The 12,922-nt window shown below is 42.8% G+C and overlaps 1 protein-coding gene across 1 annotated transcript; it reads left to right on the plus strand.

The window, feature by feature from the left end:
• The first annotated feature begins 1,580 nt into the window (after positions 1–1,580).
• Positions 1,581–4,392, plus strand: LOC141649258 (uncharacterized). Its single transcript, XM_074457953.1, has 6 exons — positions 1,581–1,882; positions 2,981–3,156; positions 3,193–3,513; positions 3,580–3,676; positions 3,926–4,010; positions 4,282–4,392. The coding sequence occupies exons 1-6, from the start codon at positions 1,581–1,583 to the stop codon at positions 4,390–4,392; spliced, it is 1,092 nt and encodes a 363-aa protein (XP_074314054.1).
• The last annotated feature ends 8,530 nt before the right edge of the window (positions 4,393–12,922 follow it).

Here is a 12,922-nt window from a genome sequence, read left to right on the forward strand (position 1 = left end):
AATGAGGCCCTAAAGGCCAAAAGAATTGACCCCTGCTAAGATGAGTACAATAGTGGCGAGGCATAACCCTACCATTTTCACCGGAGAGGGGGAAACTCACTTGGGAGATTGGTGTCGGGAGTTCACCAACCTATTCGAGTGATAGCTTGTCTGAAGAGCGCAAGTAGACCAGGCTGCCCACTACCCTCGGGGCCTGGTGGGAATGGTGGACTAGGAACAAGGCGGAGATCCGACATATTGCTAGGGATATTGAGGAAGGATACGTGTCTTGGTTGGAATTTCAAGCGATCTTGACGGACCGTTCATGCCGAGTTCAGAAAGCTAAACTAAGGGAGGAGTTCGATACGTTTAAGATGACAGAGGATATGACGGTGGACACATACCATAGGAAGTTCCGACTGTTGGCTTCATATATCGATGAATTTGCTAAGAACGAGACCATGCTGGCTATGAGGTTTGAGAGGGGACTGACGGTGGATATCAAGAAGAGGCTCACGGCAGCTCCACCTACCACCGTTCAGGACATCTACCTGAGGGCTGGTGCTGCTGAGAGGCTCTCCGAGCATATCAAGGAGGATAAGAAAGGAAAAGCTGAGAAGAGGAAGCCGGAAACTGTCAGTGATAATATTGGGGCCAAGAAGCTGAATTCAGGCAAGTTCGGTGGATACTCCACCAATAGTGCTCCTGGGGGGATGAGGAATCAAAGCGGAGGCGATTCTGAGAGGTGCTAGTATTGGAGGTAATGCGCCCGGGGTCACTTGTTTTGGTGTGGGAAGTTGGGGCACAAGAGATGGGAGTCTTTGAAGTTCGGAGGAAACCAACTGGGGTTTCCGGACACCTACATCGGGTTTAGTGGATCTCGAACAGCAGGATCGGGGTACAACAACTACCATACTCCTAACATCGGCTATGGAGGAGGTGCCCGATCTGGGGCAAGTAAAGCGATTATCAAGGAAGCTACAACAACTATCGAACCGTAGCGGTGAACCACCCAGTGGGGTGGCAATTTTCAGAGGAACCAGAATGAGGGGAACAAGCAACCTGGTACGGCTTCATCGAGTCAGTCTGGAGCTAAGTCCAGTGGCAAGCTCTTTGCCATGGGAAAAGAAGCAGCTAAGGAGGATGCTCACGTAGTGACTGGTACTTTTCTTGTCAACTCTAAACCCACCTTCGTGTTATTCGATTCTGGTGCTACACATTCATTCATATCTAGGGAGCATGTTAGAGCCTTGAACCTTACTGCATATGATAAAGTGGCCGATTCTGTTATAGTACCCTCGAGAGAGTCTGTGTCTTGTGATAGAATCTATACTAGTGTACCTATCCAGATTGGGGAGGTTGTCTTTCACTGTGACCTTATGGAGTTTCCATTGGGTGGTTTCGAGGTGATTCTAGGGATGGATTGGTTGGGGAAGTACAAAGCTTTCATTGACTGTTACCAAAAGAAAATATCATTGAGAGGACATGAGGGAGTCAGAGTAACCTACAAGGGATACAGGGTCAAACCCAAAGTCAAATTTATTTCTGTAAACACCCTCAAATCGAGTCTGAGGAAGGGAGACTAGTTGATCTTGTGTCAGATGTGGGATAGAGAGTCTGAGACCCCTAGGATTTCTGACATACCTGTGGTGAGAGACTTTGAGGGCGTATTTCCGGAAGAGATTCCTGGGCTACCACCTAAGCGCGACGTTGACTTTTCCATTGATCTAAAGCCGGGAGCTGGACCTATTTCTAAACCACCATACCGTATGGGACCGAAAGAGATGGAAGAATTGAAGAAGCAATTGGATGAATTGGCTGAGAAGGGTTATATTCGACCCAGTGTTTCACCTTGGGGAGCACCTGTCCTATTTATCAAGAAAAAGGATGGAAGTTTGAGGCTGTGTGTGGATTACCGAGAGTTGAATAATGTGACTATCAAGAACCGTTATCCTTTGCCAAGGATCGATGATTTGTTTGATCAATTGAGTGGGGCTGGAGTGTTCTCGAAGATTGATCTGAGGTCGGGTTATCATCAACTGAGGATAAAGAACGAGGATATTCCTAAGACTGCATTCAGAACTAGATATGGACACTATGAGTTCGTGGTCATGCCCTTCGGATTGACCAATGCGCCAGCTGTGTTTATGAACCTAATGAATCGGGTGTTCAGTCCTTATCTGGACAAGTTCGTGGTTGTATTCATCGATGATATATTGGTTTACTCCAAGAATGAGGAAGAGCACGAGGAGCATCTGAGGATAGTGTTGAGAACTTTGGCAGAGAATCAGTTGTATGCCAAATTGAGTAAGTGCGAGTTCTGGTTGAAGAAAGTTTCCTTTCTGGGGCATGTGATTTCCAAAGAGGGGGTGTCAGTGGATCCTAGCAAGATCGAGGCGGTGACTAGATGGCAGAGTCCAAAGAATGTGGGCGAAATTCGAAGCTTCTTGGGACTAGCTGGATACTACAGGAGGTTTGTCAAAGACTTTTCGAAGATAGCAAAACCATTGACATCCCTAATGAGGAAAGAGAACAGGTTTGTTTGGGATGAGAGTTGTGAGAAGGCTTTCTTGACCCTTAAAGAGCGCCTAACCACAACTCCTATCCTTACTTTGCCAGATGGGAATGATAACTTCGAACTGTATACTGATGCTTCCAAGAAAGGGTTGGGGTGTGTGTTGATGCAGAACGGGAAGGTAATCGCGTACGCTTCTCGACAATTGAAGACCTATGAGGAGAATTACCCTACCCATGATCTAGAGTTGGGAGCCGTGGTGTTTGCTCTTAAGTTGTGGCGACATTATCTCTATGGAGCGACTTTCAAGGTATTTTCTGATCACAAGAGCCTGAAGTATATCTATACTCAGAAGGAGCTAAACATGAGACAGAGGAGATGGATCGAGTTGATTGGCGACTATGACATGGACTTACCCTATCATGAAGGGAAAGCGAATGACGTAGCCGATGCTTTGAGTCGGAAGTCTATCCATGCCCTGATCAGTGCCAGATCCAGGGTGAGGATGCTTGGTAAGCTAAGGAAGATGGGGATTTACATGATCCGACGAGGTGAGACCATTGGAGATATGACAGTTGAGCCGGAGTTGTACGAGGAGATTCGAGAGCTACAGAAAGAGGATGCTAGAATTCAGAAATGGCGCAATGCGGTAGAGCAGGCAGGTGCATAACCTTACTCTAAATTCAGTATTCATTCAGATGGGAGCTTGAGGTTTGGACAGAGGTGGTGTGTGCCGGCTAACGAGGAAGCGAAGAAGAAAATTCTTACTGAGGCACATGCTACTCCTTATTCTGTACATCCTGGAGGGGATAAGTTATACAAGGATCTCAAGAAGACGTTCTGGTGGCCTAATATGAAGAAGGAAGTCGCTGAGTTCGTGTCTCGATGTTTGACATGCCAGAGGGTGAAGGGTGAACATAAGAGACCGCAGGGAAAAGTTCAGCCGCTAGATGTGCCAGAGTGGAAGTGGGAGAGTATATCCATGGACTTCATCGTCGGGTTGCCTCGGACTCAAAGAGGTAACAACATGATTTGGGTGATCGTCGACAGGTTGACCAAGTCAGCTCACTTTATTCCCTTGAAAGATACTTGGAGTAAGGCTGAGTTGGCTAAGGCTTATGTTCAGTACGTGGTAAAGTTGCATGGTGTGCCTAAAGATATCGTCTCCGACAGAGATTCCAGGTTTCTATCCAAGTTCTGGCAGGAATTGCAGTCATTGATGGGTACTCAACTGAAGATGAGCACCGCTTTTCATCCTGCTACTGACGGTCAGACAGAGAGGACTATTCAGACCCTCGAGGATATGTTGAGAGCTTGTGTTCTAGAGTTTGGCAGATCTTGGGAGGACAGACTGGGGTTGATCGAGTTTTCTTACAACAACAGTTATCACGCTAGCATTGGGATGGCACCATTCGAGGCACTTTATGGTAGGAAATGCAGGAGTCCTGTGTGTTGGGATGATCGATCTGACGCTGTCGTTTTGGGGCCAGAGATGATTCAGGAGATGGTTGAACAGGTACAGATTATTAGGCAAAAGATGAGAGCTTCCCAGGACAGACAGAAGAGCTATCGACACTAGGAGAAGTGACATTTCTTTCGAGGTGGGAGAGAAAGTACTACTCAAAGTGTCGCCGATGAAGGGAGTTATGAGGTTCGGGAAGCGAGGAAAGCTGAGTCAGAAATTCATCGGACCTTATGAGATTTTGGACAGAGTTGGAGAGGTGGCATACCGTTTAGCTTTGCCACCAGCGTTAGCCAGAGTTCACAATGTCTTTCATGTTTCCCAGTTGCGGAGGTACTTGAGCGATCCATCACATGTGTTGAGTCCAGAGGTGATCGAGGTGGATGAGCAGTTGTCCAATTGGAGACACCTAAGGAGATTTTGGACAGGAAAGTGAGGAAGACCAGGAATGGAGAGACAGCTTTGGTGAAAGTTTTGTGGACTAACCACAATGTTGAGGAAGCTACATGGGAGACTGAGTCTTCCATGAGGGAAAGCTATCCACACCTGTTTGCATGAGGTAAGTTCCGGGACGTAACTTTCTTTTTAGGAGGGTAGAATGTAACATTTTGTTTTATGGGCCTAAGTCCATGAGTTATTTACACTAGAAAATCTGTTTTGGTACCCACATCGATGCGTGGGGGTTTGCTAGATGAGCGAACTTCGGGACGAAGTTCAGTTTTAGGGGGGAAGACTGTAATACTCCGTATTTTATATTACTATTTAAGTCGGGTTAATTGTTTAGTCGATAATTACGTTAAGTTATTTTACTTGACTCGCGTTGTATCGTAAGATCGAGTTGTTTCGTAAGTTAATTGAGACGGGTTTATATGGAATTCGAGATGCGAGCTAACCCATTTACCCTCGACCCATTTGAGTTTACCCAATAACATGTTTAACCCAATTAACCCAACACCCAACATCATGTTTTTAACCTAATTTCACCCTAGCACTACAAAACCCTACTCCCTCACCCGCCTCCCTCATTAGATCGGCATCAATCTCAACCTTCACGCAAATCGAGAGAGAGAGAGTGAGTGTGGGTGTTGACGGCGCAGCAAGGAAGGCTTTAGGGTGGTTGTCGACGTCCATAGGCGACCCTGGTGGCTGTTGTGGTGGCAGAAAAGGTATGAGTGCAACCCTTCCCTTCTGTTTTCGCTTTTTCTGTCGGGTTTTGATTGTTGTGGCGTGTCTTAGAGAGGCGGTACTGGTGGTTGTTGACGGGGTATCTGAGTTGTGTGGTACGTGTTGGGTGTTGTGGAGGTTGTTAGGGAGGTTTTAGGCGGTCATAGTGGCAGGGAGAGGCGGCATCGACATAGGGTAGCAACGGGTTAAAAATACGGGTTTCAGGTGGGTTTAGACGGTTAGGATTGGGGTGGCGCCACCGTGGACTCGGGGGAGGTCGAAACGGCGGCGCCACGGCGTCTGGGTGCGTTGTCTGACGGCGAGCAGGGCTGTGGTGGTTTGGCAGGGGATAGGTGATGGCTGCGGTGGTTGTATGTCGAGAACAGGGGGTGGTTGGTGAGGCACGGTGGTGAACCAGGCCAAACGACGGCCTTGGTTTGACTCGCCGCAACGATCGACCTGTTGTTGGGGCGGTCGTTGGTGGGTGGGTCAAACGGGGGTTTGGGCTGGTGGGCGACACGGGCTAGAGGCGGCGCGTGGGAGCGTGGGAGTGCGTGTGAAGGGACGGTGGTGATGACGGGTTGTTTTAGTTTTGAAACGGTTTTGTCGTAGATTTAATCGTTATAATTCGTTAATTTGTCGTATTCTTAGTTAGTTAATTTAATTCCCGAGTTATTTAAAATATTTAGAGATGGGTTTTGAGTCGGGTTTGTTAAAATGGAAAAGCTGCTATATCGGGAAAGTTTCCATTTAAGAAAACTTTCCATTTAAAGAAGTTTCTATTTTTAGTAACTTTCTATTTTGGGAACGAGAATAGTTTAAGTAATTGTTTATCATTTATTTATCTTTCAGAGGGCGAATTTGTTGTGGAATATTACTGAGCACCCGACTATTTGACTGCGATCGAGGTAGGGAATACAGTTTGATTGAGTTCTTACGATTATAAAGAGTTGGCATGTTCGGTGATTATATGACATATCTGATTATCTTATTTATCTTGTTGAGCATCATTGTTTCATACGTTTCATACATTGCATTTGCATCGGAGTTGGAGTTGGAGGAGATGAGATTATTGCGACTAAGGCCCAGTCGGGTTCCGGGACTTGCCCTGGTGTCCTCGGCCTAGCCGGTATATCGACGACGGTCGATTGATATAGTCTGCCGGGGATCGGTATGGCTGGGCGTTCCGGGGATGTGTGTGATGGAGTTGAGAATGGAGGATTATAGCATTGCATTCTTTATTTATATCGTATTACCTACTCAACCTCGCGGTTGACCCTGTGTATTCATGTACGCCTGTGATGATCCATTTTGGGAGCGATTGTGAGGTTGTTGAGACATTTGAAGTCGGCGGGGAGAGAGCATGGATCCCCTGACTTAGAGCTAGCCCACTTTTATTTCCGTTTAGCTATCAGACTTTATTTCCAGTTTTGAGACATGTTCCATTTCAGTTGTAAACATTTATAAACTTTTAATTTAAAGTACTGTTTATCTTTCCCTTTCTTATCTACTGCCTCGGGTTTCCGAGATGGTAACACCCTTCTTTATCTGAGGAGTCCTAGTCCAGGCCCTTAAATAAATGGGGGTGTTACAAGAGGCATAGGCAATCGCCTTACCGTTCTGCATCAACACACATCCCAACCCGTTCTTTGAGGCGTCTGTATAAACCTCAAAGTTCTCGATCCCTTCAGGCAATGCTAAGATAGGAGCTGTGGTCAAACGCTCCTTTAATGTTTGGAACGCCGTCTCACAACTCTCATCCCAACGAAACCTGTTCTCTTTCCTCATCAACGCTGTCATAGGTCTAGCAATCTTGGAGAAATCTTTCACGAACCGTCTGTAGTATCCAGCTAAACCCAAGAAACTCCTGATCTCAGCAACATTCTTTGGTGCTTCCCACTTTGTCACTGCCTCAATCTTTGCCGGATCCACAGCTACCCCATCCTTAGAGATCACATGCCCCAGAAAAGCAACTTTCTCTAACCAGAACTCACACTTGGACAGCTTAGCATATAACTCATGCTCCCTCAAAGTCTGCAACACAATCCTCAGATGCTCCTCATGCTCCTCCTTAGTCTTGGAGTAGACTAAGATGCCATCGATAAACACCACCACAAACTTGTCCAAAAACTGTCTGAAGATTCTGTTCATCAAATCCATAAACACAGCCGGTGCATTAGTGATGTGGAGCGATGTCGTCGGGTCACATCCAATCAAACACATTTATAATACTCAACAAACAACTAGTTAGCGGTAAGTCGAGGTCGATCCATGGGACGGTGTGCTTTGGGTTCTAAGCCTATCTATCTCAATTTATGCTAGTGTCACAATTTATTTGGGTTTGTAGTTGTGTCTAGACTAATGCAAGCAATATAATAAAACAAGCAATAAAAGGAAGGATGTAAACAATTGATTAAAAGTGCTAGGATATCATGGGGTCATAGGGGATTCATGGTGTTGATCATACAAACATGTTTACAAAGTTGCAAGCAATTAATGTCGTGGAGAAACCGAGTTGGTTTATGTCTTACGGTTCTTAGGAAGAGTTGGGTCCCGGAGCCGAATCGATTAGATTGTACAACACCTACAAGTCGACTTACTTTCCTCCTAATCAACTTCTATGCATGGTCTAACAAGACTCGAGTTGGTTTATATCTTACAAGTCAAGTTGAATAGATAAGAGATGGTTGTAAATGCAAGGATTCATAGGCTTAGCATTTCATCAAACATAACATGTGCATAAAGTTGACATCACAACAAGCAAGCAATTTAATTGTGAAAACATATTAGATTAAGCATGAATCAATCCCATGTTTGTTTCCCCTAATTACCCACTAATCCTAGTTAAATAACTACTCACTCATTATCATGGGAAACATGTCATTAATGGTGTCAATCATCACAACAAGTGTAAACATGATAAGAAAATGAGGAAATAAACAATAAAGAGTAAAGAGTAAAGGAATTATACCAACTTGAGATGATTCAAACAATAAAGCAAAGAATAATAGAAGAAACTTGATTGATTGATGAAGGGTTGTCAATCCTCCAATAATAACCCAATAATCTTCAATTACCCAAAAGTAACAAACTTGAACAATGATTAAGGAGAGATTAATGTGAGATTTGTGGAAAGATTAAAGAGTAATCTATTCTAATCTACTCCTAATCTAATCTAAAGAAGGATTTGTTTCTAGCTAAGAGAGCTTGATGAGATCCCCTTATTGATTACTACAAAATGGGGTATTTATAGTGGAAATTAGGTGGATGCATTAGGGTTAACTAAGGGCTAAACTAGTAATTACACTTTTGAGTTTAGAGCAGGGAAACGCCGGTATTTTACGAAGGAAGGGCTTCTTTCTTTGAAGCTTGAAGAGACGGATTTGTGCTGGGCTGGAATCCGGGCGTATTGGTGTCAGGACGGGCGGATTTGTAGCAGAGGAAGACGGGCGGATTTGGGTGAAGACGCACGTCTTCTGTGGTTGCTGCCCGGGCGTCTTTGGGAGAAGACGGCCGGATTGTGGAGTGGAGGACGGGCGGATTCAAGACAATCCGCTCGGATTGCTGCTCAGCTTTGTTACTTCTTCTTTTCTTCCCTTTTCTTCATAAAATCCTTGGGGATTTCCTCGGGGATGCAAGGATCCTTTCTCGTCATTGCCCAACTACTATAATATGTACAAAGGCCTTCAAATCTTGTCCCTCCTTGATGCTTGGTCATTGAATTCAAGCAATTTAGTCTCGTTTTGCCATGAAAATGCAAGATTCTTACTCCTTTCCTACCAAAGGATCAAAATCTCAAAGAATATGCAAAACAAAGAACTAAAGACAATAAATGACCCAAATATGCACTAAAAAGCATGGGAACAAGGCTAATTCGGGGACTAAATATGCGCTAATTATGGTCACATCAAATATCCCCAAACCGAACCTTTGCTCGTCCCGAGTAAAGAGGTGACAAAGACTAGGACCATTATTTAAACTAACCTAATAACATAGCCGATATGAGACAATTAGCGGGTCTCACTCTGCCCCTTCAACTCACAACAAGACAACCATGAGGTAGGATGCCTTCTTGCAAGGCAAGGTGGGTCTTGCCAAAATGGCGACACATCCAAACATTAAGCACACAAAAATCAAGTAATGGATGCATCTACAAAAGGAATAGCCACTTCCTCATCAAGTGGCGGAGGCACTAAAGAGGAACAAATTTAAGAGCATGTAATCCTTCACAAATACTAGTTCAACAAATTACTAAGGCTAAGAGGATGGCACTAAATCACCTCCAAATGGTGTTAAACTAGACTACTTTCGTCCTCAATTTCCAAATGCTTTCGTCAAGAGCGATCGGATGGTGGTGGAATGATGATCCCTATGATGCTAGTAGCATATGACATGACAAGTCTGGAATTCTCTACAAAAGTAAAGGTCATGGATCGTCCCAAGGTCGACAAAGTGGCTTGACAAAAAGGCTTTTTGGGGATGAAATGCTCAAATCGTTATAAACAAAAGGGTGGATATGACTAGTATTCAAAAATTGGCCTCATTTAACTTTCACATTTCAAAAATTTAAGATGGGGTTTGTCCCTTCCGGTCTAGTGTCCTTTGCTTTCGCCAATCGCTTATTAGGCAACCGGTTAACCTCTAGACAATAGCTTTTCGGGGTGATAGTCACTCTGTCTCTGGGCGGTTTAATTCACAACCGTGTGGGGGCCCAATTCAATGGATCCCTCTCCAAAGCACATCGAAGTGGTACGCCTCCATCAAAACAACTAAAATTCTCAACATTTCAACATTTTATAACATTTGAGGTTTCCTTAGCAATAAATTACTTCCACATAACATTTTATAACATTTGAGCACTTCAAACTTATTGATAGAAAGTATTTTTGGGTTGCCTTACCACAAGGTCAATCAAGGTCACCTAGACAAGTTAACCAAGTCCACATCGCATCACGGGGTTGGATAGGTGACTCACATGCAAACCCTTGACTAGGCTTTGGGTCATGGGTCAAAAGACACTAGTATGACACAATCTAGGGTGTTTTACAACCATTCTAGTAGGCAAAGTCTTAAGCTGAAAAAGTATTTGTAATGGCTTAGTTGCTCTTGTCAAAGTTCCCAATTAGGCATTTTTCAAAACATCTTATCTAAATGCAACTATATGCCATGATGCAACTATTATATACATCCTAATGCAAGTCATTCTATCAACTAATATGGCATATAAACTAAATGCAAGTCCTAAGTTCACATTGTTGTACCGCATCAATCAAAATAAAGCCACATAGTCATTAACATAAAGAGGAAAAAGGAGATTGGAAAGATCATACCATGCGGTCTTCAATATCCTCATGTCTCGGATGTGGCGTAGTCGATAAATGTGAACAAGGATAGAACAAACACAATATATAAAATAATATATAAGACTACACTATAAAAGAAATAAACTTGTTTTTGGTTTGTCAATTTTCAAATTTTTATGGTTTTTGATTTTATGAAATTAAAAGACATATTTTTGTGATTTTTCAAAAATTTTTAATTTTTATGCATTTTGGAATATAAATTCCCATCCCCCACTTTATTTTGGACATTGTCCTCAATGTACATGTAGGAGTAAGAATGAGAAAGAAATACATGTTTTTGGATTTTTTGATTTTATGGAAATTGAAATACAAATGCAATGATATGATATGAATGAATGCATGCTCTAACTAAATGCAATTCTATATGACATATATAACAAATGAATGCAATCTAAACTATAGTATATGATGCATGTTTTCTATTAAACTATGGTCACCTATGATCAAACCTCCCCAAACCAATTCAAACACTATTTCTAGTGTAGAAAAGAATAGGATTGGTCATTAGTGACTATGCATGAATTATAGTCTATATGCAACTAACTACATGAATCATGTGAGATATATTACAATGCAACTATACTATTTAAACTAACTAATTTAAATGCAATATGAAATATAATACAAATGCAAGCTTATGTATATATATATATATATATATATATATATATATATATATATATATATATATATATATATAACTAAATGCAAGTGTAAATATAATGCAAAGTCAAAGGAAAGGGTATCTTAAAAATGGTGGTTTGAGGGAGGACTCCACCAAACTCATTCATATTCCATTATCCATGGAGCTCAATGCTCTCAATAGTTGATCAAAGGTTTGTGAATGGTCCTCAAGTAAGCATGAATAAGTCTTGAACCATTGAAAAATAGAGTAGGGCCAATCCATGAGGGACCTCCCTTTGAACTCCTTCCCCTTCTTCTTTGCTTTGTGATGATGGCCTTCCCGGCTCTTGAAACTAGCAAGCTTGAGATTGTTGTCATAGGGGGTTTTTCGATTGCTCCTATTTCTTCCATGGTTGATGACGAAAATACTTGGACTAGGCGATCTTCCAAGAATAGAAGGTGAAATTTCTTTGCCTTGATGATGGGGTGTCTTTGGAGTTGGGATAGTGGATGCCAAATTTCCACATATAGACTCCTTCTTAACCTTTTCTTTGAGCTTCTCCACTAGGTAATTCTTGTATGACGATTTAACTTTCGTGAGAAGGTCCATAATGTCATCTCCAAGTATCATGGGCTCCATAGTGGGTTCGAAAAGGTTCTCATGAAGGCATTCCTCGTCTTCATCGAAGCAATCTTCAAACTTCTCAAGGATGGGTTCCTTAAGAAAGCTAATCCCATAACTCCATTCATCATTTGAATCTATCTTTCCCTCATCATATTCTTCCATAGATGCTTCATCATCGCTTTCTCCATATGAATCATAAATAGGGGCTTCACTCCTCTTCATTAACTCTTTCTCCAACACCTTAAAGTCCACATCAAAAGTCACACCCTCATACTCACAAAGGCTAAGAGTATTTGGCTTACTTAACCTCATGTCTTCATCATCAAATACCACACTTTCATACTCACAAGAGCTCAAGGAGGTTGGCTCTTCCCACTTCTCATCAAAGATAACTTCTTCAAACTCACATTCATGATCAATGTCCAAAGAATGGTGGGGAGTGATTGCTTGGGATTCTTTCATTTGGGCAATTTGAATCTCCAATTCCTCACCTTGGGCAACAATGCCTTGAAGAACATTGTCCCTCTTTTGGCTCTCCTCTATCATTTGTTTGAATAAATTTTGTTGATCTCCCATCATTTGGAGAATCACATTTTGAATAGGCTCATTTTCTTGTTGTGGGTGGGTGTGAAAGTGCTCATATTGTGGCATTTGGAATTGGCTGCAAAGTGAGTTTTGGGTGGGTGGTTGTTGTTGATATTGGATGTGGTGATTTTGGTGGGAAAAGTTGGGGTAGTGGTTAGGATTTTCATTGTACAAATAGTAAGGTAGGTTTGTGTTGACTTGCTCCTCAAACTCCCCATACCCATAGTCATACTCAAAAGATCCACCACATACTCCATAACTCATGTCTTGAGCCATCATAGCTAAGACAAGGAAACAACTACAAGCATGGAAACTGCACAAAAACGGTAAGAACAATCCTTGAGGAACAAGTTCCTCAAGGTGAAAGCAAAATCAAAATAGACAAACAAGTAAGAACTTAATCACATAGCACCATCCCCGGCAACGGCGCCATTTTGATAGTGTGAGCGATGTCGTCGGGTCACATCCAATCAAACACATTTATAATACTCAACAAATCCCCGAGGAAACTCACCCACCACTGGTATCTGATCAACTGTCGGACTCTCTACCCGGTCATCTCTCACATGGCACAAGATCAAAGGGCATCCCTTCCTCAGATAAGA

This window comes from Silene latifolia, chromosome 3 (genome assembly GCF_048544455.1).
Source record: "Silene latifolia isolate original U9 population chromosome 3, ASM4854445v1, whole genome shotgun sequence".
Classification (NCBI taxonomy): domain Eukaryota; kingdom Viridiplantae; phylum Streptophyta; class Magnoliopsida; order Caryophyllales; family Caryophyllaceae; genus Silene; species Silene latifolia.